Here is a 27,120-nt window from a genome sequence, read left to right on the forward strand (position 1 = left end):
CCATCTCCAATATATCTCTCTTCTATCCTCTTCCCTGCTGAAACTAATCAGGGAGGCTAGACCTCAAAATAACTGGTTACAAGGGAGAGGGTTTCACCTCACCCAGGGAGGTTTCTCCAATTCCCTTCTTGGAGAAGGAGATAGGAGGCACCATTCCCAGCCTTGCTGTGTGAGAGCTGAGACAGCGCTGAGCAGAGGAAGATGCTGCTCAATCTCCAGAGACAATTCAAGTACCAATGATGTGGCTCTAGGGAGGCAACACCCAAAATAACATGGCATTTTGGTGGCTGGGCTTTCTTGAATCAACTCAGAGCTCGTAAAATCCTCTGATTGCCACAGATTTTGACTTCTCTGTTCTAGATTGTGGGTAGGAAAATATATGTAGTGGAAGCAAGAGGATTGCTATGGGCCTTGTCCTGAGATGTGAGGCTCTGGGATATGAAGGGAGTGTTGCCATACCGTGGTCATGGGAAATGTTTATCTCCTACATACGTTGTTTACTTCAGCCTCAGCGACTGCAGAGTGGGTCCAGAGGATGTGACCAGGCTGTGCCAGATCCTGAATCAATGTCCCCAGCTGACAGAAATTGAGTAAGTGTTGTGCACATGGCAACCCTGTCTGTTCGTCTGTCTCCCCCACCTGCAGATACAGAGTTGGTGTTCAGCTAGTGTAAATCAGCTCTTCTCTCACCACAGCCTCCTAGAAACCCATGCAAAACTTCACCTAGATGCTTAGATAAACCCACACCTTCTACTATCCTCTCTGTTTCAACAGAGTTTGACCTCTCCTGAGTCTACCAGGTCTGTGTGTAAACACCCCAGAACATGTACATGTTCTCATAATCTTCCTCAATCATATGGCTAGACGCAAGTGTTGTCTTCTACTCCTCAAGACCCTGGCTTGCAGTATAGCTAGCACAAGAGCACCTGGTGCGCTAAGCCATGAACCGAACTGCTGAAGAGCTGGTCATTCCAGGCAGGAGCCGGGCGCCAAGAAAATTAGAAGAATACTGATCAGAACAGAAACTGAGTAATAACAACTGAAAATAACATAATACCCATATTGTGTGTGCAAAATACATCAGTAGCACCATTTTATAAATTTACAGTAATGGAAAATTAAGACTCTTAAAACTGGAATGTTGGTTGCCTGTAGGATGTAGAGAAACACAGAGATCAACCTGTCAGGACTAAATCTTGCCCAACTTTCAGGACATTTCTACAAGTGTCCTTTTTCAGAATTTGCCTGTAACACCCTCATGCACATACGTGTGTGCATGTCCATGTGTATTTTATAAAGATACTTACAGGTTGTCCTAGTTTCTCTTGGAATTTGTTTCCTTCCATGTTTTACAGTCTGTATGGAAATTCATTGAGTGACCAGAGCATTGAGATATTACTGAGCTTCCTGCCATGCCTCTGTCACCTGACACTCCTGAGGTAATGTTTGGGGTCCCTGCTTTGATTACTGCCTTGAAACATTGGTTTGGAAAGTGCTAATACCGCAGCATATCTTAGGAGCTTTAATCAGTAATTCTAGATTAACAAGACAAACAAAGAAAATGCAGAAACTCTTTCACACCCATTCCTCAGGGGGTTGCTTCCAGTCTGGGGTATCTCTAGTCCAGCAGCCCTGAAGAGGAGTTGTTCAGCGTAAGCCTTTGGCCTGTACTCACTTTTTAGTCAAAGGCGACTAAAGGAGACTCTCCTTTAGTTAAAGGAATGCTGGGTGCCAATGCTCAAAACTTTAGATCCTTGCTTATTGATCTGGAGTTAAATGGGGTGGATCCAGCCTTTTGCATCTCAAAGTAAACAATGGGAAAATTGGGCCGTGTGTATTGGAACCTTTCTTCTTGGGAACTGATTTTGTTGTTCTTTCTTTCCCCTCCTTTTCAGTATTAGGAACAACAAGTTTTCCCTGGATTGCACTGTCTTACTCATCAACTCCATCAGCCTCTGTGAGCGGATCAGAATGGTAGAAGTCCGGTAAGACACTAAGACTGTTTGGAGATCAGGAGCTCGGCTTCAAGGGGACTACAAAACTTGTCATCTTTGAAGAGCATTGCTGAACAACTGCCTTTTGTGTTTGCTTCAGGTCAAGTGAAAATGCTTTTTTGCATTTAGGAGCAAGCATACAAGGTCAAAAGACATCCTGCAGGTACTGGCATACAACACTTAATTATAATTCACTTGTTTTGATTAGCTTTGAAACACTAATGCAAGTAGCCAAATCTTCTCTTGTAAGAAGAATTCATAGGGTGGTAGTCAAGGAGCTTGGGCTAGTAGCTGGGGTTTTAGGGCTCAATTCAACTGCCTACGTGCAACTCAGTACCTTTTGAGATGCATTGGGATGGCAGAGGCCCATGTGGCCACTGGACTACTTAGGATCATCCTGAATGGCACCAAATTCTCCTGGACAAGCAAATGAGTTGAGCCCCAGCCAATGTTATTTTCCACATGTGTGCCTCCAATTCTGGGTGACAGTCAGTGCTGAGCATCAGTGTGATGTGTTTGTGATACTTGTCTGCAGCCTTTTTGGGAGTGGTGGTTGCTGCGTGCTCCTGTAAAGACGACTGTAACATGTCTCCAGTTAGGCACCAAGGAGATGGCAAAAAATGTGAAAACATCTGTTTTCTACCTGTGACGTGGGGTTTGTCATTGCCACCCTCACGGAGGTGCTATGAGAAGTGTCAAACCCTGGTAAAGCTAGGAGCATTCATCTCTGTGAATGTTGCAAGGAGACTGGTGTAAAAATGCACCTGCTGATGGGCAGTTCTCACTGCTCCGGCTGAGCCCGGTTGCTGGCCGTGCTTTAACTCTCTTGCTATCTCACATGCAGGCTGACGGACTGTGCCATCGGTCAAGGGCAGATAAATGAGCTCTGCAGAGTCCTGGAGCAGCGTGGGTGGCTGGCAGAAATAGAGTAAGTGGAGTTTGGGTTGTTACCATCACCCTGAACAGGAGTCAAGGCAGAGGGAGAGCTGAGCTGGCGTGGTTCAGCATTGCCTGGGGTTTCCTTGCCTGTCTGCATGTATGTGAGTGCTTGTTCAGTCTATTTAAAACCAAAATTGATTAGTCATTGTACAGGTTCTTTATAGATACATTTTAAGAGGGCTTGAGCTAGTGGGACAGCTTCCTTGGGATTTTCACTCTGTGGCTGTTTCAAGGCATTTGTTGCTTCATCTGAGCTCTGCTCTGAGCTTATGTTCAGAGCTCTTCATCTGAGCTTACTCTGGAGCTTGTGCATGAGGTAGTTTTGTAGGGCACTAGTTTGTTTTAGACAGACCTTTAATGACTGAGCTGGAATTTAAGTTCAGGAAGTTTGGCCTTTTTCTTCAAAGCTTCTCAGAGGAGCATTGCTGCTTAAAATGCTGAATTTTGGTTGGCCACCTTGTTCTTCTGCCTTTCAGTCTCTCCAGGAATCAGTTGGGAGATGAAGGCCTGAGGTGCCTCTTGGACCACTTGCAACGAGTGCCTGTTACCTGTTCCCTCAAGTAAGAAAAAGTGTGGTGAATCTGAGGTGCCCTAGCAGAAACGTGTTCATATGATCCCTCCTAAAGCTGGTTGTCATCCTTCTTGCCCACTCCTGCCTTAGGAGGTAAGGTCTGAGTGAGCCATGAGCACAACTCAAGACCTCCAGGCCAGAGGGTGACTCAGGGTCTGATCCAAAACCTGCTGAAGTAAGTAAAAGTCTTTCTGTTAGCATCAGCAGGAGATAACAGGGCCCTGAGTGGGGGTAACGTAAGGGTCGGAAGTTGAACCAGTCCCCTGAGTTTTCAGTTCATCACTTTCCTGTGTATGTTGTCCTCTTTGAATAACTCAAGACATACAGAGGCTGTGAGCTTAGCCGTGCCCTATGCTGGCCTCTCCCCTTCCGTTTCTGATGGGGAAGCAACTGCTCCAGCAGTCAGCTGCCTCTGTAGTGCAAGAGGCATGTTGGAAGTTGGCTGTGTCACCCAAGTTTTCAGTGGTGGGTCTTGGAGGGATTTGGTGCATTTAGCACAGCTGAAGGGGCCCAGCACCCCACAAACTGCTCCGCCTTTGGTGGCAACTTGAATTTTGCCTCTGTGGCTGAGGAGCCTGGGGACAACCCTGACTCTAAACACCTGAAAAACCTTCCTTCTCTCCTGTGCAGTCTTAGCCATAACAGGATTTCTCAGGATGGAGTTCTGCATCTCATAAATGCCTTTGCCACATCTGGAAATACCACTGAAGTTCAAGTCAGGTGTGTGTTTCTCCTCACTAATTTCTGGTTCTTCCCTGCATGTTTTGCTCTTAATTACCGTAAAGTTTGTGGTCTTCAGGTAATAATGATGAGGGCCATGTTTTCAACTACCTTTATGTATAAGTGCATGCAAAGCTTCGGTTTATGTCCATTTCTACTGGCCCAACATAGCTGCCAAGGAGGAAGCTAGAAGAACTGTTATTCCACAGGGCCAAGTCATTTTTGTGTATAAAGACACCGGTGTTCAGTTGTACGAACTGTTGTTGTGTATCTATCTGTAAACAAAGCTCTTCAAGGCAGGAGGCAGCATTTGGTCTCTAAAAATGTGGTCCTTAATTCTTTTCAGTATGTTGAGATTTCAGAGTGAGTCTGTTGAAAGCAATTTCCAGTGTTCTTTACTTGGATTTGTGTCTCTATCTCTTTTCCTCTCTGGCAAAAATAGCCCAGGGGTTCTGGGCTTGTTGCACTGGCATGACCTGCTTTTTCTCACGGATTCAAGTCGTAATGCTGGGCTACGCTGCAAATCTGCCCTTATCAATGTTTATGTTCACGTAGAGCAGTTGGTCTGTTGTGAACTGAATTTAACCAGGGTCACTTCGATTCATTCCTGCAGTTAAATGTGGGTGCTGATTCTTTTGGCTGGGCTATTTTAAAGCAGATCAGTCTTCTGTTTCAGCTCTTCCCAGATCTTGGCAGATGGCAGGGACAGGAGGAGGCAGACAAAAGCAGGGCAGATCAGGATTGCTTCTCCAACCACCAGTGCTGCCTTATGCCAGTTTAGCATTCACAAAACCTTATTAAAGCATTTCCCTGGATGGTTTATTGTAGGGAGAGGTAAGCTGGACCTCTGTGTTGGGTCTGTAACAACACAGCCTCTCAGCTGCACTGCTTTGCTTTCTGCAGTTTGATGTGTTGTTAAATTCTCACCACTGGGGAAAATAGTAATTTTCCCTCCAAATCTTACACTCGCGTATCTTCTCCGTGCAGTTTGTGCCTCAAAGCAACTTTAATCATCAAGTTGAGAAGCAGAGATGACCCAAGAAAGATTTTGAGGTAATGGTACAGGTTTTTTGTTTTTTTTTTTGTGATTTCTTGACATAAGTGGTGTCCTTTTTCTAGGGCCAAGAGAGGCAAAACCTCTTGTTCCCTCTAGCTCCAGACATGGTGATATTGTACCCTAACAGATTGTAAGTTTCCTTTGATTCACTTTCTGAGAAGAGCTTTCTCACATCACAGAGAATCTCATGCCCCTTTCTCTCACTGCTTCCCCGCTGACCATTCCTCACCTGGGAACCTGCAGGTTCCAACAGTCCCGTCACAGGACAGGGTGCTACAAAGAGCTGCACCGTTAGCATATATGTACGCTGTATCAGAGCATCTCAACAGATTATTTTGAAGTGTTGCCACAATATTTTTTGGAAGCCCTGATTTTCGTGCCATCCTTCTTTCTCTGTGGGAAAAGGTTGTGATGCCTGAGATTTGTGGATCAGAAAGCCTGAACTGTTTGTAAGGAACTAAGACTGTTCTCTTTTGCATCCTTTCAGACTCGCAGAGTGCAACTTTCAGCCAGAGCATTTGGAAAAGTTGTGCTTGCTCCTGGAGAAGTGCACTGGTCTGACAGAGTACATGTGAGTTAATGGTTGCTTGGACCCATTAGGCTGGGTTTCTTTGTAAACCATTCATTACAATTACCTTTGGTTCTAGATCCTCAAATAACAACGTGACAGTCCAAGCTGCAGAGAGACTTTTGCATTCACTGAGGAAAAATCTGGGTCCTCTGAAAATCAGGTACTGTGTCACTGTGCTGTTTTAGATCTGGGGCTTGTCTGGTCATCTAAGATCTCCTTTCATCAGAAACAAAACTGAACTGTGCTACTTCCAAAGATAGGTAGTGCTGGGCTGAGAAAGTCCCACAGGTGACTTTTAAGTTGGTATTTCAGCTTTACCTCCTTGATTCATACTAAGCACCATGTAAAGCTGTGGCCATAAACTGTGCTGTTTCGAGTCCTCTACCTTCCTTACAAAGAAGGTTACTAATTCTGGTGAACTCTTACTGTGTCCTCACCAGAGGTCTCATCAGAGCATCCTGCAGTTCACCCTGGTAATGAAGTCTTCACTTCTCCCAAAATGTGTTGCGTTAGAGCACAAGGGCCAAGCCCCCTCTCATTACTGTCAGCGGTAGGCAGGCAGGAAGGAAGTTGATGTCTGTGACCTCTTCTGCTGGGAAGCTGGGCTGCTTCTCTGTTTGTTCACAGTTTGCACTCTCCTTCCTGTGTAGACCTTGCTCTGATAAGCAAAGCAGCCTTTCCGTGTATATTAGAGTGCTGAGCCCTCAGCTGATGGAGGCAGAGAGAGATCCATGCATGTGAATAAAGCAGAGCTGCCTCTATTCTGCTTTGCAGCATAGAAGAGCCGTGGGTGTGTAAAGAGAGTGTCACAAACCTTCTTGAGCTGGCTGTCCAGGCCTGTGGAAACATTACTGAGATCACGTAAGTAGCACCTCAAGGTCTGGTATATTTTAGATGTTTTCTTTTAGCCAGATACTTTTAAGGAAATGGGATTGAAGCCAGCACTTTAACTTGCTCTTCTGTTCTTTATTCTCTGTCTCTGGTGCATTTTTAAGCCACTAGCCAGTTGAAGCAAGTTTGACCCAAATGTCTGGTGGGTAGAAGTGCTTAGGTTTGTGGTTGCACACCTTAGTAGGTGTAATGAAGAGGAGGCCATATTCCTGGTCTGCCTTGAGAGCCTTGAAAGGCTGACTTTGGAACTAATTTAAATATTGCAAACCTCTTCAGAGACGGGTGGTTAGCATTCATGCATCAGCATAGTCCTGTGCTATCTAGACCTCCTGATTTTTCTTCTGCAAAGCAGCATTCTCCTTCAAGAATGAAGCAAGTTCAAGCATGAACTCCTTCAAGAGTTCACAGGCCTATGATGTTCTCTAATCTCTACCTTTCCAGGATATGTAAAGATAAAACCCTCTTCCAGTTAGGCGTAAAGTTCCCGCACTGCCTGGAGAAGATGGAATCAGTCATTAGCAGGTGAGAAAGTGACTATTTGTCCTTATTTTCTGCTTGTTCTGAAACTCACCATGGGATAAAAAATATCTTCAGAGTGTCTGAGGCTTTGGTCTCAAAGTGCCTCTGTGCCACGTGTGCAGAAGGAACCTTATTCAGGAGCACTCAGGAGACATGAGCACTTTGAAGACTCTTAAGACATGCTGGCTTCTGCAAGGATGTGTAGAGAGAGAACATTAGTGTATTTTTCCCTTTATGTGGCTGAAGAAGGCAGCAAATGATGTCATCTTGTGCAGTTGGGGAAGGGTTGTGTTTCTCTACACTGGACTGTGGTGTAGATGGGACATAGCAGGAGAGCATAGGGAAGGCGCTTGCAAAGCTCTGGTCTGTTCCTAAGGCTGGCCCTAAGGGGCACCAGACCCTGCAGTGGGCGTCTTCTGATCATCACCACTGACAGTTGCATTGTGTGCTTATATTCTGCAGATTGAATCTGCAGCCAGAAATCAAACATTCTTACTTCTACCAAAGGGTTTGTGAAAAATGTGCTCAGCTTCAGGAATTGAGGTGAGTTGCCCGACATTGTAGAGGATTTTGGAGGAAGGGAGTAGCTTGTCCTTGCATGTGCAGGAGAGCACAAAGCAGGGCAGGGGAGAGGCCAGTGTAAGGTCCTAGCCCCTGCCCTCTGCATCCCCTACTTAGAGTATTTGGATGGAAAATAGAAAAAAACCACAGATCTAGTGGCTTCCTAGGGTATCCTTTAAAGGCATCTAAATCCCTCCCCCGTGCCCAAATAACCTGTGCTCTCTTATTGTGGCCGAGAGCTCCCATGGGACCTTGCCAAGTATCAGTCATGACACTTCTTCAGATGTCCCAGTGTCCTTTAGTCGTGGGCTTGGTACGACCTTTTGTCATCAGTGGACAAAGCCCAGATCTGTTGTTCTGTTCTTGCAGCTGGTCTCATGTTGAGCTCCACAATGATGAAGCAGAAATGCTACTCAGGATTTTGCTACCTCTTCCAGAACTGAAGAAGCTTGGGTATGTCCCCATATGTGGTCTTTTCCACATGTTTATTGTTTGCTCAATCCTGTGCCTCACCCTGATCCTCTCTGAAATGCTCGTTGTCTGGAATATGGCCATGAACTCTGCAATCTCTTCTGAGCCGTGTGTGTCTACACTGCAAAGTCAACACCTCTCTACAGTTCATGCTAAAGGTGGATATAGGGGCACCATGTGCATGTTTTGAGGTTTTTTCTCTCCCCTTTTTCAAAGTGAAAGCAATTTGAGACTGAGTCCTTGGCTCTTGTTTACATTGTAAGTAAGTTTATACTACCCTACTGTGTAAAAGAGCTTTTTCTGCTGTGAATAGCATTCAGTCCTTTTCACAGTCCTCTTCAACTGCTTGTAAGTGAGAGGCAGGCTTACAAACGGCACCTCTGCTCAGCGAAACGCTGCGGGTTGGTTGGCCCAGACAGAAACACTGCTGTTTGGTACATGTAGATTCTATGAGCATATCTGAACCACTTAGTCCTCGTAGTCCTGTGCACAGGAGACGTGCAAATCTCTCCAGATTTACTGGTCCCTGATGTCTGTGCTGGCTGGGGTTTGGGATGGGGCAGCTTGGCTGTTAGTGAAGTAAACTTCCTCTTCTCTTTCTCAGTGTGCTGACCTTCTTGTTTGATCCTTGCTGTTTTGCAGGCTGACCTCTAGCAGTATGGTGTCAACTGGAATTGATTACTTGATCGCGGGCTTGCAGAATTGCCAGGCCATTGAAGAGCTCAAGTGAGTATGTTCTTACCAGGCTGCCCAGAGTCTGCCAGGACTTTATAGAAGCTTTAGTTAGACTGCAGCCTCTCTTCTGCCTGTACTGTGGACAGATTGTAGTTTTCCTGATGGCTGGAGGACTTCAGATAGGGAAGAAGCAACAAGTCCTTTCTTTTGCAGTGAACAATGAGTGAGTGAGGCAGAGATCAGTAGTCTGTGGCAGGGAATGTCCAGTGGAGAAATCACGTGGTTTGACAGCGGTTTTTGCATGGATCTTGTCCCAGATGGAAGACAGTGTTTACTGTGCAGCAATCCCAGAGCCAGCATTTCACTCCTGGACGATGATCTGGTGGCCAGCACACAGACATGGCTTTTTCCAGGCACCTACCTGTAAGGCATCCTTCTGTTACGAAGTGCCGCTGGACTGTGTTGCTGTCTCGAGAGCTTTGCCATCTTGTGGTCATAGTGGCACCTTGCTCCATGAGGGACTGGGTTCTTGCTCCAGAGATTTGGGATTCTCTTGTTATTTTAACAGGATCCATACACATCCAGTAGAATTGCATTAGAGAACAAAATTGGAAGCTATTCACAGGGACTAGAATACACTCCCACTTGTCTTCCACCCTTGTTCTGCTCTCCTCTGCTCTGAGTGCCCACACAACTGCCTATGGGAGAGTGGAGTTAGTTGTTGTTGTGTTGTTTCATCTTTTAGCCTGGGCAACATGAAACTCAGCAGTGCTGCCATTCCTCAGCTTGTGCTGGGACTTTGTGAAATGCCATCTCTGAAAAGGCTTATGTAAGTATGTGACTACAGCTCGCCTCTAGCCCAGCTTGTGATACTGGGTTACAGGAGCTTAATGTCCATTTTCCTGGGGATGTTGTTTCCAGCTTGAACCATAACAGTCTTGGTAATGATGGCTGCTCCAGACTCGCAGAAGCCTTGAGGAATATGCACTACATGGAAGAAATCAAGTAAGTTTCTCCTTTCTTGCAGTCTCTCATCAACAGAAAGGTGACCACTAGTGCCAACATTTGGAGAGACCCAGATGTGCTTATACATGATGTCACAAAAACAGGGAGGTTGCAAAATGCTCATGTGTGAGGTACCTTGGGCTAGAGGAAATCAGAGCTTGATGTTCAGAAGATGAGAATTTGGTCTAACCCCGATCTGCTGCAGTCACGTAGAAAATGGATTAAACAGCCTCTGGATTTAAATCTTTGGAATCCCTGGGATCCAGAACAGGGCCGGAGGTCCCCTTGCCTCCTGGGAGAGGCTTGAATCCAGCACTTTCCCACTCTGAAAAGATCTGGATCTAGAGCCAACCCCAGGCTTGCTCTGCTTTTTTTCCCCCTCCTTCTCTAGCCATTCTGTCCGTTCTCCACTGCAGTAGTTTGGAAAATGATAACCAGCTGTTGCCTGTCTTGGTATTCTGGATGAAGTAATTTCCCACCCATTAACAAGATCTAATGATTTTGATTGTTCTTTGCAATTTTTAAAAATGCCTCATTAACAGCTAATAGTCTTTCATGAGATAGTTGAGACAAGCAGCTCTTTGATTCCTCTGCCAAGGTCAGAGGCGTCATCCAGCAGATGGGAGACATTAAATAAGATCTCATACTTTGCCTGACGCTTAGCATTTTCCTTTACAACACAGCCTTTCTTCTCTTTAAAGTCTGAGCCACAACAAGATTGGAGATCCAGGCCTGATAAGTCTAGCTGCTGTCCTGCTGGAAATGCAAAATCTGAAGAGAGTTGAGTGAGTCCCTTTTATTTTGTTTGCAGCGATTTTCGTTACGGCCACAGTTGGTGGGGAAGCCTGCGTAGGAAGCTCTGTGCTGCCTTCACTTACGCAGTGTTCCACCTTCCAGCATTTTCAAAGTCATTGAAGACGCCACACAAAATCTACCACACCAATGGAAGGTGTTCCCTCCCCTGCCTTCCCCGTGTCAGGATGGGCATGGCAGTGACTTCTTCGGCCAGTGCAGAGACTCTGAGAGTGATGGGTACGGCCGTAGTCTCATGCAGTCACCCCCAGAGACAGCGGTGGGCGTTTGCCAGCCTTTGCTAGCTGTTTGATCGGAGAGATCTCTGCCTCGGTTGTGTCCCGGAAAGTAAATCTGCAAGCTTGTGGGAAATTGTACAAGTCTCAAATCCCCATAGCACCTTTCCTTGGGCTATGTAGGGTTCCCAGTGTGGTGGCTCCTACTGTTGCTACACTGCTTTCTTTTACTGGTGGAAGTAGAGGTGAAACTGAAATTCTCAAAGCAAGGACGCAGTCTCTAGACAAGGTTCTCTCTGAGACATGGATTCAAACTGTCCCTCCTCCAAGGGAACAGAAATAGAGCATCTGACCTGTTTGTTAGGCTCAGCTCTGGGGTATGCCTTGTAATTTTTTGAAATTAAAAACCTGGAAATGACTTGAACAAGAAAAGGAAATTCCTAAATCTGTCTGGGAGACAGAAAACGGCTTCTTCCCCGCTGCACCTGCTGGGGCAGGAGTGACTCAGTATTTGACAAAAGCACACTACAAATCACCAGACCGTTTCCCAGAGCCCTGTGTCTCTGGCCACACCACTGCAGCCCCGCGTAGCCTGTTGTTGCAGTGACCCAAGTCTCCCATCACGCCAGGCAAACAGTGAAATATCTTAAACTGGTAAGTTCTGGTTCTTGTTCAGCCACTGAGACTCTTTTGCACTTATTTTAGCCTTTCAGGGAACAATCCTAGTCCCGCTGGAGGGGAAAAGCTGATGGAAGCTCTTGCCTGTTGCAAGTGCATTGAGGAGTTGCTGTAAGTGTGTCATTTCCAATGTCCCTTCAGGAAGCTGGCCAAAAATCCAGGCATAGAAGACAAATCTAATCTGGCTTCAGTAAAGCCAAAATCGTTTTTACCACTGATTTTACTCACTCTGTGAGTAAAAACTCACAGCTGCATGGGATAGGAATGTGTGATGCTGAGTGTGGGATGTTTGGGGATTGCTTGTTCACTGCAGTCTCTTGGAGATTCCCAAGAACCATACACACTGCATCAGGGAGGAAAAGATGAATCTGTGGTTTAATAGCCAGTGTCATGGGCATATGGGCTGTGCACTGCATGTGTTGCCTAAGAAGTCAACATTAATCTATATAGCTGCAGAAATGGAGGGAAGATGACAGATAGAGGCTTTATTCAGCCAGATTTATTGTCAGTCATTCAGCTGCAGACCAATTTATAGAACAAACATGCCCCTGTCATATTAAAGATATAAAATAATAACTGAAGAAAAACAAAGCAAAAAAAAGTTTAGTTCTGTTACAGTTAAAATGCTGGAGCTATTCATATAACCTTCAGATTAGTGGCCTAAGGACACATATTAAAAAGTGTGATTTTGTTGTAATTCCAGCTCAGGACAACTCAGTCAGGAAGGGAGATCAGGGTGCTCCTAAGAAGGGCAAGTCAATTTTACTTCCCTATTTAACTGCTTCTGCAGGATTACAAAACCTCATTGTTCTTTTCTTCCTCTCCCAATGTCCTTTGAATCGTGGACATTAGCTCCGTTCAGGATAGCCCCATGCACACGTGTGTGAGGAACGGGGGTCACAGATAGGTGCGGGTGACACGCAGGTGAGGAATGAGGCTTGCTAGTTCACTGTCAGCAACATTTCATTTCTGCTCCTTCCAGACTGTCAAGGAACGGTTTTGGAGACGGGACAGCAGTGAAACTTGCCCTCTCTCTGCCTCACATGACCAATCTGAAGATCCTGCAGTAAGTGTCAGCCTCTGCCACAGGAAAGCTGGATATCCTGGAAATATGTGGGGTGGTTGAAAGAAGGCATGGGAAAAGGCATAGACTGCAGTGGTGCACTGGTCTCTTGTATAGGCATTATTTTAGGTGTCTCAGGATTGAGAAACCCTCCACAATTATTCTGCTGCATCAAGTCACATCAACTATTCTTGCATAATATCTTGCAGCATTAACTTTAGAGATGAATCAGGCATTTTATATACAGTAAAATAACCCTTAAAATTGAGTTTGAGTATGTTAGCTTCTTATGCCTCGAGCTGTCCTCTCATTCTGGTGTGCACCTTTTGTAGCATCTCTGAGTCATTTTCCCCCCTGAAATCAGTGGTATTATATTTTAAAACCTTTTATGGGATTCTTTCCAGGGCTGTAACACATAGGGCTTTCTCATACTGTTTTACAGTAACAAAGCAAGAAATCTGTGAGCTAGAAGAGCTCACTGGGCTCAGTTAGCCTAGTGATGTGTCTTCCAGCCTGTGTCTAAGGTTACTTAGATAACTTAGAAAAGGAACCCCAGTAGTGGGAGACTTTAGCCCTCTGGGTAGGTTCTTGTCTGCATCGGAGAGGTGGTAGAAAATCTGCACACATGAGATTTCCCATCTGCTCTTTGTTCTTAAGGCTGTTCCTCAGTCATCTCAAACCAATCCCATGTGCACGGAGCTGGAGGCAGACTCCTGGCGGTACTGTGCAGCCTTTGCTTTTGCAGTGTCTGGCTGACCGTGCTCCTTTGTGAGCATGGGCACATCCATTCACCTCGCGTGTCCTTAGGGCTGTGTCATTGACAGCAACAGGATCTTTGTGACTTGCTAGCCACATTGCTGGCCCCAACAGTTGCCTCCCTGTTTTCCAGGCCCCTTCGTTAAGACTAATCCACAAGGATCCCAGGTTATTACCAGCACCGGGCAGCATTCAAAAGATGTAGCAATTATCTTGGCAAGTTTAAACCAAGCTTTTGTTACAGCTTTATTCTAAAATAATCCTCTCATTCTTATGTCTCTTTTGTTAGCTTGCAGAACAATAACATTGGGCCAGCAGGAGGGATGGAGCTGGCCAGAGCCCTGGTGGCATGTAGGCTACTGGAAGAGATAAGGTAGGCCATGGCAGGTGTGCGTGGGATAGTGCCAAATGTATGGACTGGTATCACTCCGTGGGTGGGAATCATTTCAGCTCACAGGCCTGAGGCTGTCATATAGGGTCTTTCTGTGCTCAGTGTGACTCTGCAGAGGGCAATCCCTCCACCCGTCCTAGACACTTTTTGCAGGATGAGAGGAAACACTCTCGGAAGGTCGCTGCAGTGCACTGCCTGTGAGGCAGCTTAGATCACTTGAGATGTTAAACCTTGTCGGCCAGTGCTGTTTGCCAGGCTTTGAGTAGCCACGTGCCTTTGAATGTATGCAGTGACCTGGGGAGCAATAGAATTCCTAAATAAGAAACTGAAAGAATGGAGGTGATGTGAGAACTCCTGCTGCATCCTTGATGCCACTGTTCTTTGTTACGTGTATATTGTTAAATAACAAGATGAATTATGGTGTTGGTAATTTAGGCGTGAGATATGTTAGAGTGGGAGAGGTATTGTCATGATTGTGTTTGCTGGTAGATGAGAACAGAGCAGCACGCCCTGGTAGAGGCTGGAAGGCAGTTACTGCTGCTCCCTAAGTCTCTGAGAGTCATGTCGTCTTCCCACTGTCCCTTACCACCGTCTCCTATAAAGTCACGCCAGTCGTTAACTCCAGTAGTTTCACATGCAACACATGATGCGCTGCAGGTCTGTCCATCTCAGCCACTGGTATAAGCCCAGCGTTAATGTCCACAAGCAATTCACTGCGGAATGGACTTAGGTTGCGAGTTAGAGTGGGGCTGTCATTCCCATTTTACCAAGCAGGGAATTGACCCTGGATTGCCATGTGCCAATCTGGCTTGTCCCTGCTGTCTAGAGTCCTCGCTTACTCCGAGTATTAGTTACTGACTTGCTAACTCACATTGTTACCTTTTGGTGGTGGCTTTTCTCTGACTATACCTGTTTTTTCTGCAGACGCTCAAAGCTTTTCCATTACTCTTACAGTTTATCAGAAAATGACCTTGATGAAAGAAGTATCCATGCCCTGTCTGAGGAGCTGCCGTACCTTGAACACCTCCGGAAGATTGAGTGAGTATCGAGGCACTGAAGGCTGCGGGGGAGAGCATGGCTCCCTGTGTTTGCAGCATTGCCAGGACAGGAGTGCAGCAGATAGTGCTGGTGCCATATTCCCCACCGGTTCTGACATCAGCGTATTGTGCTCTGTTTTTTCTCTCCCCACTGCTTCAGCTTGAAACTCTGTAGAATCAGTGATGATGCTTCAAAATCACTTTCTGAGGGTTTACGACAACGTCCTTCCATGGAGGAGATAATGTGAGTGTGGGAATGAATGGGGACATCCTTCAACACACAGGTCACTCTTGTTTTAATGTCTGCTCTTATTTTCAACTGCAGAGTACTTCTGATTCTGCTGAATACTTAGTGACACTTACCACTTACTTAGTGATAAATTTACTAGTGATTTGACTAAATTCACTGCTAAAAATTTCCTGGTATAACTAGAAACCTACTGTAAGCTGAATATGAAGAGCTGAACAGAACATGGAGGAAAACACTCGCCTTCAAACTCTGCTCATTATCCTTGGTCTTTTAGCGTCTGCTTTGCAAGGCAAGACACATTCCCTTTTCTTGTTCTCCATGGTCCAACTCTTGCCTCCATTTTTTTACAAGATGGCCACAATTGTCTCTCAGAGCAGAGCAGGAGTTTTTCTGTGCAATTGTAGAGGCTGAATTGAGAGCTCAAAGCAAAGCGGATTCAGCCTGCAGATGAACAGGGTGTACCACCAGCTGCAATCTCACTCCCCACACTGCAGTAAAAGGGGTTGCTCTGATGCATGGGTGTTTAACATGTTTTCAATAAACAGCATAGATGGGCTAACTACATTCTAACACATTCACCTGCCCAAGGGAACGTCAACGAGGAGCCTGCTGGGAACCTGCTGCAGTTTGTCTTTTTAAAAGCAATTTGCCCCGTTGCACTAGAGGGATATTAAATTTAATTCTAGTATACAGGATCCCACAGGGTCAGCAGCAGTCTCATCAATTCTGAGCCATCTGTAGCTTTAATGAAGACTGACACTGCTGGAGGTGCTGGCAGGGTACAGAACTCCTAGTCTGAAATTACTCCTCTGTCAGGATACAGATCTGCGAGACCTAGGCTCTCCAGTCATCTCTGCTGTGTGACACTTCATTGTCGTGCTGCTCTTGTGTGCCTCGGTTCTGCAAAGTCCTCATGGATGAGTAAAATGATGTGTGGGTCATAAGCCCGCAAGACTTTTTCTCTCCCTTCTCTCGAAGGTGTTTGTGTGGAGATAACAGATATCTTAGGACACAGGGCATTAGGTCAAAGCCAGGATTTGATCGCCAGACCCAGGAGACATCTGGCAGTAATCCAGTGGAGTAATGGGATGAGTAAAGCAATATTGAGTGCATACGTGTGTTGCTTGCAGTATGGCACTAAGACTAGTTAACTGTGTGGTTAGTTACTACTCCTGCATTACTAACAGATATGCACATTCTCCTTTACTAGTAGTGTTAGGAGGAGTCTTGTGTCAGCGGAGGCCCGTGTGAGTTCTGTCATTGGGAAATCTGAGTGACATGGTGAGCAATATGCTGATGGACATGAAATCCCAGAACAGGCTGTGAACTTGTTTGGTGGAAAGCCCGCCCCAGTTCTTGAGCTGGATCCTGTCCTGCCTTTTTTTTTTTTTTTTTTGGCTCCTACATGCCGTACAGAAATTCTGAAGTTCCTCAGACTTGAGTAGAGGAATGGCTTTGTGGGGTGGCCCCAGGATCATTCAGCTGAGTGAAGCGCTGACTGGTGCTGTGCTAGGTTTCTGTTTTCCAGGTGAGAGGGAAATTACTGGGCTGTTCAGGCAGTAGCAAAGAAAGGATCTGAAGAATTTTCTCACTTGCTAATGCATCAGAAAGTGAAAAACCTGGCCTTTCAGGAGCCCTGAGAGCTATTCCTTGAAAGAGCTCAAAGTCAAAGGGCAGCTTTAAGAGCAGGTCTGAGAGGCACCTTACCTGCTGCAATAGTTTAACACCATCAGCACAAGGAGGAGTTGCCCTGGGGTAAAGCTGTGTGTTCAGCAGTCATTTTCATCTTTCACATCTCGTTCCCTGGGCCTGCAGGACTCCAGAGATAACCACAGTCCTCAGGCTCTGTGGTGACACTCCCTGGGGTCTTACCATGCATGGAAATTTGTGGTAAAACTGAGGAAACTCATAAAAATTAAGCTTTTAAAGCAGGGGAATGTTTGCCTGCCACGATAAGAGGGCAATAGGCTCTTGTAAACAGGCACAACTGCTGTTGTGCCCCTTGTGTTTATTGACTGACTCACACTTGGGATTTCTTGTCTGTCTTAGACTGTCTTGGAATGCCCTTGGTGATGGAGGAGCTCAAGAGTTGGCCGATGCTCTCCCAGGGATGGAAAAGCTGAGGATATTAGAGTGAGTAGAGCCTTGGGAGCAACCCTGGGAAGACAACTTGTTTTTCTGTCACTGAGCCTTCAACCACAGCACTTCCAAAAAGAGTATGGATGTTAGGAACAACAGACAGGCTTTTGCAGTTCAAATTCTTGCTTAGCATTCTTGTGTGCACTAAGGGTCAGCCTTGCTTGGCTGATACACAACGCAGAGAGGCATTGTTTATTTGTGGTGTTTGCAGTGTAGAAGCAGAAGAAGCAGAAGCAGAAGCTAGTCTTCGAGGGCCTCCTCTTTGAGTCAGGGAAGACAAACTGGTATTTCTAGGACATGACTCATATGATCTAAGGTCATTAGGTGATCTGCTTCCTGCAAGCTTTTACTTCTCTTCAGTGTCTGGGATGGTCTAGATGGGCACAGTGCTCAGAGAGCCTTCCTTTGTGAAAGCCTGCAGCAAGGCAAGCAATCCATCCCCAGGATGGAGCAGCCAAATTGTGGCCCTTCTGTTGGGCCACAGAAGCTCCCAGAAAGCTCAGATGCAGTTCCTGTGCTGGAACTGCAGTGCAACCAGCAGGTGGGGTCAATGTCACCAGCTCACATGCTGGCCCGGTGGCATCACAGCCCAGCCCTATTCCATGAGAGAGGCTGTCATCTTCTGCTCAAGAACTGTTCATGGAACTTTCCTCCCCTTGGCTCTTTGGAATACGTGGTACATGTCTTCTATCTCTCAGCTGTATGAAAACATCAGTCTGTGGGTCATAGGGTCAGGAACTGAGTTCTGTTTGTCTTGGACAGGGAAACTACATAGCAGAGCCTGGCTGTTTTTCAGGTACGAGCAGGAAGGTTGTACCTGAGGCAGAAGCAGTTGTTAATAGCATTTTTTGGCACCAAGCTTGCACTCTGTTAGAGTGCCCCAAGGGCAAGACATTTGCTCACAAGTCCTGTTGCTAGAAGGAGGTCATAGGGAGCAGTGCACACACACTTCTTGCGTAAACAGGGCTGTGGTCATAAAGATGAGGCTGATGTGAGTTGTATGACATTGCTGTGCTCGTGCAAAAGTGTAGCTCTTCTGGGACAGGAGAAGGAGCCAATGGTTACTCAGCTGTTTTCCACTCTTGATTTGGCTTTGGATTTTAAAACTCTCTTTTTGTTTTTAAAACAGTCTGGAGAAAAATCGCATTGGCGCCTGCGGGGCCACAAAGCTAGCAGAGGAACTTGCCAAGTGCCCGGAAATTCAGCTCATAAGGTGAGCAGGAATTATGGAGCTCTGGGTGTCAGCTCAGCAAGGGGAAGTTGGGGTGACCAGTCTTGGGACAGACATGACCCATGGCGGCCTGCTGCCCTGGGTTAGCTGGTGTGGAATGGGATATTGCAGGGGATGCAGGCGCAAGCCAAGTAAACTGAGGGTTTTCTAGGCCAGCTCCACCCCCTCAGAAAGTCCTGGGAAAAAGGGACTGGAAAGCTTACTGGCATTAAATGAGGCAAAAGTGAAGACACAGTTGTGTAATGTACTCATCAGGAAGTTGCATTTTTTTCCTGTAGGTTTTTTTCTCCCATTACATCTGTTTTCATTTCTGAGATACATTCCTGCCCTGTCCCACTCTGTCCTGGGATCCATATCTTGCAGATACTTGGACACCTGATTTTTCCCACTCTTTGTCATTGTGTCTCCAAACCCTGTGTATCAAACTCCACTAGAAACCTCTCGTAGGAGAGACCCAGTCATTCTTTACTCATTTGAAAAGTCACTCTTCAGAGGGCACCTCTGATAAGTTTCTGGGAACACAGGTCCCACAGCCAAGTGTTGCTCCTACCTGAGCTGTCTCTCTGGCCCAAAACTGACTTCCCCAACAGTGAGAGCAGCCCAAGAGCCACTGAGGAATGCTTTTGGCCTCGGCTGGAGCTTGGAGCCCCTGTGTGCTTCCTGAGATTGGTGGGCACACCACAGCACATGGTCCCTCAGACTCCTCGGGGGCACTCTGCTTCACCAGGTAGAGGCCCAGTATGGGGAGCTTTTGGGTAGACTCCACCAAATGAGGTAGATGAAGAAGGGTGGCTCATGTAAATCAGGTTGCTTGTGTGTAACTTGGTTCTTCCTCCCCTTTCTGAGGTCCTGGTGGCCTGAGGACTTTTCAAAGCCTTAATCTCTCTCCCAAGCTAGATAAGTGAGTCCATCTCTGCTGCTGGGTTGCTGCTGTGTTGCTGACATATGGCCACACCTCGCTCCTGTCTAACTGTCCGACCTTCTTTGACGAAAACCCAAAGCTGCCTCTTGCAGTGCCTTCAGTGTGCCACCTCCTTGCTTACCACACCGAGTCCCGCAGTAACACGTTTGCTGTCGTTGCAGGCTGTGGGACAATCCAGTACCCAAGGCCCTTGCTGACAACTTGACAAGCCAAGATCCAAGACTATGTTTCTCCTTCTACTAGCAAAGAAGAGCGTTTGCCTGACTAGGAATTGCTCCCTGTCTCCCACCACCCTCAAAAATTGCACTAAGGAACCAAAGGAATTAACCAACTATTAGGTCTTGATTGCACTGAACCAAGCTTGATGACTTAGTGGTGTTTTGTTACTTGTGAGCTTTTATTGTACAGAAAAGCAAAAGACTGTAGAGAATCGCTGCTGAGAAGGCAGTGTTCTTGGTGTAAAAGCACTGAAACTGTCTTCAAGAGGATGAGATGCGTATGCTCAGGCATTCAGAAAGCTAGTAGAGTATTTAATTCTCTTTAATCAAGATTACAACACCTACAGGGTGTTCCAAGAAAAGAATGCACATCCTCCAGGAGAGGATGTAAAATGATTTGCAAAATTTTAAACTGTTGACGCAGTTACAAATGCACTCAAACAGGCTGCTTGAAAATTGTGTGTACCTGTGTGTGAAGTACCTCTATGATTTTTAGGCAAAAAATGGTAATATATGGGGGGTTTGCTTCATAGCAGGCTCCTTTTCATATGGAATTGCCTCAGTTTCCTAGTAGAAACTTCAGGACTTCTGAAATTTCAAATCATTGCCCAAAAATGATCAATATTTATACTGCAATAACATGGAAAGGCTTGTATCACTATAAATTTCAGTGAGAAACTTTAGAGAAGTGAGGTTGTAAAAAAATTTGTAAGAAAACTGTTACTGTTCTATGTGAGAAGATGTGCACTACTGACTGTTTTCACAAGGAGTTTTCTAGACCTGTGTGGAGTTTTTGGAAGACTTGATTGCACTAATCTCTTTGAGGTGAAGTGAGGGGTCAGTTAGGTTGAAATGTTGACTACATGATAGATCCTTCAAGCCTCTGTTCTCCCCCGAATCGCAAAGCCTGTGTGTCTCTGGGCAATGGACGTTGGACTCGTGGGAACTGGAGAGAGAAGATCCCAAACACTGATTTTGCTGCTCAGCAGAGGAGATGGACTACACCTCTTCCTTGCATGCGTGGAAGGACAGCTTGAGTTGCAGGAGTGCGACCACGCTGTTCTCATTATTTATTAATTTGTGTTATAATGTTTTCCTTACGTGTTTGTGCTGTAAATATTTAATCCTTGTGGTGGATTTATGCATGCAATTTTGTTTATGGCAGTGTTTGCCTGGGGAGACGTAACTGATCTGATTTGGGCAGGGCAGGCGTTTGGAATGAGATGGAAATGCTGGTCCAGCAAACCTTTGGTCAGAGGATGTGGACAGCTGGTGCCTGTTATTCCTGGGAGAGCCGCTGTCCTTATTTAAAGATCAGCACTAGGCTCTGTGAGATCCTGACATCGCTGCAGAGAGGTGGGACACATTTTGCAGAGCCTGTACTCTGAAAAGGGTTTAAAAGCAACAATAAAGAAAAAAGTTGTGAAATTCCTTCTTGGGCTATAATTCAATGAAGTAATCAAGTACCTGAGATTCAAACACTGGAATTTAGGGAAAAGCTTTACCAAATGTGGCTTTTATTTTCCTCCTGTATTTTCAGATCTAGTTTGCAGATGCAAATCTTCTTAGCGCCCATCAGAGGAGGAGTGTGGCACAAAAGGCAGCATGATCAGGTACCAAAAAGTGTCTTGGTGCTGTTCGCTCTTCACAGCTTTCAAGGTGAGTGTGTTTGTCAGCTGGGCTCTTCTCGGACCCTGGTCTCCCAGGATTTCTTTTGAAATACAAGAGTTTGGAATACAAGAGTTTGCAGTAGCAGTCTGCTTTAGACCAGGCTTCGAGCTGAAAAATCGCTTTTTTTCCTGCATTTGAAACATCATTTTAGTAGGACTAAGTACTACGTGTGATAAGTAGTAGAGGCTGAGTTTTATTCTGTATGAAGAAGGGAAGTACTGAGATTGGACTTTTTAATGCATTTTGTGATGGCCATTTTGTCATCTTGATAGCATCTGTAGCCAGAGGCTTTTGCTGTTACCACAGGCATGTACTGGGGGAAAACCAGACAATCCTGCTGTATGAAATGCACTACTTGAACAGAAATGAGAGCTGAGATTTCCCCCCTGCAGTTCTCCTGAAGTTAGGAAGCATGCTATAAATCCTGCAGCAGTACTTCTCTTGACTTGAGATGTTAGAGTGCTGCTGAAATCTAAATGCACACCTGTGTTTCTTGGGTTCTTCCCCAAATTCAGGATTAGCTCCCAGACATGTCTTGTCTGACCTGAGAGAGCGGCCGTGCCAACAGAAGCCAAGGAAGGGCCGTGCAGGACCTCACAGCATCTTTTCCAGAACACCAGGTGTCAGCAAAACCCCAAAAATGGGAAGTGACTGTCTATAGTCCAGAGATTTCAGCTAAAACCAGGCGCTGTGCTGTATTTTGAGTGCGTGGGTTGCATTTAAAAAAAAAAAGAGGTTTGGATTGAGTTCTACATGGAACTCGACAATGCAATCGGGTCTCTAGTTTGTTTCTTACATCGAATGCCAGAGACTTTTAGGCTGCCCTTCCCCAGCACACTCCCCATTTTCGTTGCACTGCTGATGTCTCTATTCACAGCTTGCGGTCGTGTCTGAAAGTTTCCAAGGCGAACCTGGAGGCTTTGTCCAGTTTTGAGGGGTGAAATGAATCTTCTGGTGTGCAGGAAGACGTGAGGCCGTTGGGGATTCTGTGAGATGGCTGAATACCAAAATGATTCCCAAATAGATAATTAACATGGGCCATTTTTAGAGCTGTTACTATTACATTTCAGATTTATTGCTGTCCAAAAATGGAAATGTATCAGGACACGCTGCACACCCCTATTGTTTTAGGCTGCCTACAGTCTCTGGAAGACAATGTCTGAGCTAGTCAGTACTGGTTTCATACACAGAAGCGATTTTGCCCCCTGAGACCAGATCTTTAGAAAGAAATACACTGCTGTAAATAAAGACACTGCTGGAGGGTGGTGAAGAGCCGGATTTGGTGCTAGGGAACAGCCGGAGCCAGGCTGGGCCAGGCTTTTGCATGCGATGGCTGCTGTTTCGTAGAGCTGGGAATGCAGCCGCCCTTTCCCCTCTGTTAAAACCAGCTCCAGGTAGTGCTGAACCTGCTGGGACTTGGAAGCATCATGCTGGGCAGGAGAGAAAACACACGAAAAACTGATTTTGGAGAAAATAGGCACATCGGCATTAGTGAAATACTGGCTGCCTCTCCCTTTTTTCCCTGAAGTGACGTTTTAAGCCCCGGGCATGGAGGTAGGAGGGCAGGTCTGGCACAGACCTCACTTCTCCTACTGAATTCCGATTTGAGGCACAACCTCGTCCCTTCCTGTGACAGTTTCTGGCCAGGTGTACACAGAAAGAAGGGGTTTGCTCCTAAAAACTGGGCTCAGCTCTTAGTTGGATGTTGCCTGTCATGTCGCTTGCACTGAGTGGGAGCGTTCATGACCTGGGGGCCTGTCGTGCATCCCCTGCTCCGCTCATGGGGTGAGGGGAAGGGAGCCGAGCTGGCAGAGCGGGGGACTTCATCCATACTGAAAACTGTCTGGGTGCCTTGGAATTCTTCTGCCTTTAATGGTTCAGGCTGGAGGAGAGGGGAAAGATGGCCAGGAGGGAATATGGGACTGGCTTATTTTGCCCGTGATCTTTGAAAGCAACGAATGGAGCCAGTAGTAAAGGGGCTTGTGCAAATAAAGATGATTTATTTAATCTGAAGCCTCAGAGGGAGGCTTCCAGCCTTCTCACCCTATCTCCATATCAGTAATATCTCCATAAATATCCCCAACACCTGGTGCTGTGTGTGCCAGGCGTGGGGTGAGGTTGATAATGGCACGTTGGGTACCAGTGCCAGTGGTACCAGGTTAGAAGGGAAAGCACGCCGGCTCCTGGGGTCGAGCAGGGTGATGAGTAGATGTGATATTGGGCAGGAGATGTGATCCTGGGCAACCCAAGGCTTGGGCTCCCCTCCATTTCTGGGTCACGCATTCAGGGCACGCCTGTTTTCCTAGTTTAACCAGCTTTTCCCCGTGGGAAGTGGCGTCTGCAGAACCACAGGGTCCTGACCCATTCCAGGCCAGGTTGGACGGGGCTCTGAGCAACCCGATCCGGTTGGAGGTGTCCCTGCTCCTTGCAGGGCGGTTGGACTGGATGGGCTTTAAAGGTCCCTTCCCACCCGAACTATTCCGTGATTTTGTTCTGTGAAAGAGGCCGCGCCCGCCGCCCGCCCCTCGCCATCACCGTTCGGGGAGGGGGGGGGGGTGGCTGTGGGCGGTGATGGCGAGGGGCGGGCGGCGGGCGCGGCCGTGGGAGGGGGCTGAGCCCACAGCCCCCCGGGAGCTGCTCGGCCCGGCCCGGCCCGGCCCGGCGCGGTGAGTCCCGGTGGTCCCCGAGGGATGGCATTTGTGGGGCATAAGGGAGGAGCACGGGATGGGGAAGGGAAGGGAGGGGGGAGGAGGCGAGGAGATCGTTCGCCGTCGGGAGGGAGGGGTGATGGCTGTGGGGACGGGGGAATGGACCGGTGAAGGGGTCGGATATCTCGGTGAGAGGGGTCGGACAGCCCGGATGGGGATCTGTGGAGCTATGTCCCCACCGCCTCGTCCTGGGGTTGTCTGGTGTACCTTCTGCCCCCCATCCCCCGGGACAGACCCCTTATCCCCTTGGATGGACCTTCCATCCCTTAGGACAGACCCCTCATCCCCTGGGACAATCTCTCCATCCCTTGGATCAGACCCCCCAACCCTGGGACAGACTCCTCCATCCCCAGGACAGGACCCCCCCCCTCCTCCATTGCTTTACACTCCCCTTCCCCAACCTGGCCCCCTCTGTTCAAGCATGATTTAAAAGTTATCCTATCCATCCTGGCTTTTCATGCATCTGCTCCTAAAGATGCTAACCGGACGCTTGACCCCCAAGCAAGCACCAGGGCATGGTGACTTCGCTCCCCAAGGCTGGGGACGTTTGGTAGGGATTTGTCCTGGCAGCTGCTGCCAGCGCCTCTCCTCCTCCTCCGGCATCAAGTCGTGGGGGGAAATCTGGCGAGCTGAAGGCTGGGGAAGTGCAGAAGCGCCTCTTTGGGAGCTGCGTGTAGCCTGATGCTACTCTGGCTGGCGGTGATATCCTTCGCGTGGACCATTTAGTGGGGGGGAACCGAGGGGCTTTACGCTCACAGGTGGGCTGCCACTCTCTCCTTGGCACCCAGCAAGACGCCTCGTTCTCTGGGATAGTGGTGAGTGGAGCATTTCGCTCGGCAGTGTGAAGGGGCTTGGAGGATGGCAGGCAGGGAGGTGTTTTCCCGTCAGCTCCGCCAGCCTGAGGACCTGATGCAATAACTCTCCGGGTGAGTAACACTTGTTTAGGTGAGCGGCTGGATTAAAGCCTCACAGGCTGGAGGACTTGGTGGGCAAACACACCCTTCGGAGCTGGTCACCACGAGGAAGGGCGGAACAGGAGACAGAGGTGAGTCAAGAGCACAGCTCTGGTGGCGGAAACCTCTCCGGAGGGCTGGGTCCTTGCTGCTGACTCCCCAAGAGCCTGAGCTGCTTCACGGGAAAGAATCAGGAGGATCCCTGTGAACCTCGAGCCCCCAGGTTGGAAGCCTCCTGGAGATGCGCTTGAACCTTGCTGGAGAAACTGGAGTCAGATCCAGGCTGGTGCGAGTACAGCTCAGGGGTGCTCCGTTCTGACATCGCTTCCCTCTGTTTCTGTCCTCAGCCCAGGTATCGGGACCTTCGGTGGTGGTCTGTGATACCACTGTGCGTTTCAGGGGTCAGAAAATGTTTTATTACAGGCCAGAAATCGCATCCAACTGTAGGTCTTTGGGGGGCAGGGGGCAGAGCAATGGGAGGAGGGAGGCTGGGAGCAAAAGCTCAGGGCGTGTGGAAAGGATCTGTTTTGTTGAACTGAGTTGGTGGTGGATGTTTTCCTGGAATAACCTTGGGGAAACGCTGCATTTGCTGGAGTTACGGCTGTGTGATAGCCTGGGATGTACATTCTCTGGCGATGCGCAGCTTTGTTTCTCTGCTGTTGTCTCTGGGTCATCCTGGCTTTGATATCATGGAGGGAAGGCACCTGGTGAGGCTTCCAGCTGCCCCCAAAAGTGCGCCTACCTGTGGTGTGGGCAGCCCCGGGCACTCACCTCAGGCACACAAGCACTGCTGGAGCCACTCTGTTGGAGCCTGGCATCCCTCACCAGCCTGGGGATGGGGTTTGGGCACTGTCGGCGTGCGCCCCGCTGTTCCCAGGACCTGCTTGGTCAGGGTCGTAGTTTGCATCTCTTGAGTGGGGTGCAGCCATCGTGCTGTAGCGGTGTGATGATGGGCAGGGTCATACTTCTGCTGGTATCTGAGACTCCAGCTGTGACGCTTCTCCCTCCCCGCTGCCTTTCTGAGCTGGGTCTAAGAGAGGTGAGATCATCTTGAGCCATATCAGCACGTGTCGCCCTGGGGAGGTTCTTGTTCCCGGGGTCTGTGCCGGTGGACAGCAGGGACCCTGTGCTGTGTCCTTGCGGGCCGGTGCAGTTTGTAAAGCCATTCCTTGTGGGGGACCAGTCCGTGCTGGAGGGGAGGGGCGTGGGCTCCATGAACCTGGCTTTCCAGTGTGGAAAAATCCCCTCAGGGCTCAACTGCCGGAGCTGAGCTGCGGGTAAAGATGCTCTTTGCCCTGGGGGATGTCTCTGCTGTGCATCCCTCGGTAGTCCTCATCTTGGTCTTCCAGTGATCTGGTTCCCTCACCCCAAAACAGTGGGGTTACGCGGTGTGGAGCAGCCCATGATTTACCAGTCTGCCCAGTTGTATACTTGCATCGGCTTTGTTCACGTTTTAGCAGTCTCAGCACGGTGTGTGAAGAGTCTGGGACGAACAACTCCATCTCTCATTCCCATTACACCCGGTGGAAAGTTTCCCGCTGACTTCAGTGGAAACCTCTGCCCAGGGAAAGCTGGCCACAGTCACTCGCACCGCCGTAAATCAGGGCTTGTTCTCCGGGAGCCGTCGTCGTGCCGAGAATGTAATGCCCGGTGAACTGATGAAAAAGCAACGCTTGCAGGATCCTGTCCTGGTTCGGGGCTGCCAGCTCTCATAAGGAGCTCTTTATGCGAGAGCCTTGGCTTGCGTTCAGAGGCAGGGTGGGGGGAAAACTGAAGAAAAGGTAAATTTTCTGGTATGGTGGAGTAGCCAGGTTTTGAAAAGAGTGTTCCTGGCAGGATGCAAAACTGTAAAACACGGTGAAAAGAAACAATTGAACCCTTTTCCCCACCTTAAATCTTACAATTTGTCTTTTAAACCTCTGTAAAATATCTGTTGGGGGACCTGAGTCATAACTTCTTGCTGCTTTGGCTTGGTTTGCTGGTGACTGGCTTTGTGAGGTTACTTGTGTGGCTACAGGAGCAGGGGGAAAAGTAATTCCAGGGATCTCAGGTGAGTTTGGAGATCATAACAACGTTGTTAAAATAACAGAAAAACAAGCAA

The 27,120-nt window shown here is 47.7% G+C and overlaps 2 protein-coding genes across 2 annotated transcripts in view; both read left to right on the forward strand.

The window, feature by feature from the left end:
• Positions 1–20,766, forward strand: part of NLRC5 (NLR family CARD domain containing 5) — a 47,180-nt gene extending 26,414 nt beyond the window's left edge. The window contains exons 23-48 of the mRNA XM_086758492.1: positions 507–590; positions 1,356–1,439; positions 1,896–1,985; positions 2,095–2,157; positions 2,839–2,922; positions 3,410–3,493; positions 4,135–4,224; positions 5,212–5,277; positions 5,769–5,852; positions 5,929–6,012; positions 6,627–6,713; positions 7,185–7,265; positions 7,725–7,805; positions 8,193–8,276; positions 8,937–9,020; positions 9,715–9,798; positions 9,891–9,974; positions 10,676–10,759; positions 11,708–11,791; positions 12,663–12,746; positions 13,789–13,872; positions 14,845–14,928; positions 15,088–15,171; positions 17,227–17,310; positions 18,446–18,529; positions 19,631–20,766. Coding sequence (XP_086614618.1) covers positions 507–590; positions 1,356–1,439; positions 1,896–1,985; positions 2,095–2,157; positions 2,839–2,922; positions 3,410–3,493; positions 4,135–4,224; positions 5,212–5,277; positions 5,769–5,852; positions 5,929–6,012; positions 6,627–6,713; positions 7,185–7,265; positions 7,725–7,805; positions 8,193–8,276; positions 8,937–9,020; positions 9,715–9,798; positions 9,891–9,974; positions 10,676–10,759; positions 11,708–11,791; positions 12,663–12,746; positions 13,789–13,872; positions 14,845–14,928; positions 15,088–15,171; positions 17,227–17,310; positions 18,446–18,529; positions 19,631–19,712 — 2,152 coding nt within the window. The 3' untranslated portion in view covers positions 19,713–20,766. The remainder of the gene's footprint in view (positions 1–506; positions 591–1,355; positions 1,440–1,895; positions 1,986–2,094; positions 2,158–2,838; positions 2,923–3,409; positions 3,494–4,134; positions 4,225–5,211; positions 5,278–5,768; positions 5,853–5,928; positions 6,013–6,626; positions 6,714–7,184; positions 7,266–7,724; positions 7,806–8,192; positions 8,277–8,936; positions 9,021–9,714; positions 9,799–9,890; positions 9,975–10,675; positions 10,760–11,707; positions 11,792–12,662; positions 12,747–13,788; positions 13,873–14,844; positions 14,929–15,087; positions 15,172–17,226; positions 17,311–18,445; positions 18,530–19,630) is intronic.
• A 3,189-nt stretch (positions 20,767–23,955) lies between these two features.
• CPNE2 (copine 2) overlaps positions 23,956–27,120 on the forward strand; it is a 51,874-nt gene continuing 48,709 nt past the window's right edge. The window contains exon 1 of the mRNA XM_086757828.1: positions 23,956–24,024. The gene's annotated coding sequence lies outside the window, so the exon portion shown is untranslated. The remainder of the gene's footprint in view (positions 24,025–27,120) is intronic.

This window comes from Chlamydotis macqueenii, chromosome 13, assembly GCF_036417535.1.
Source record: "Chlamydotis macqueenii isolate bChlMac1 chromosome 13, bChlMac1.mat, whole genome shotgun sequence".
Taxonomy (NCBI): domain Eukaryota; kingdom Metazoa; phylum Chordata; class Aves; order Otidiformes; family Otididae; genus Chlamydotis; species Chlamydotis macqueenii.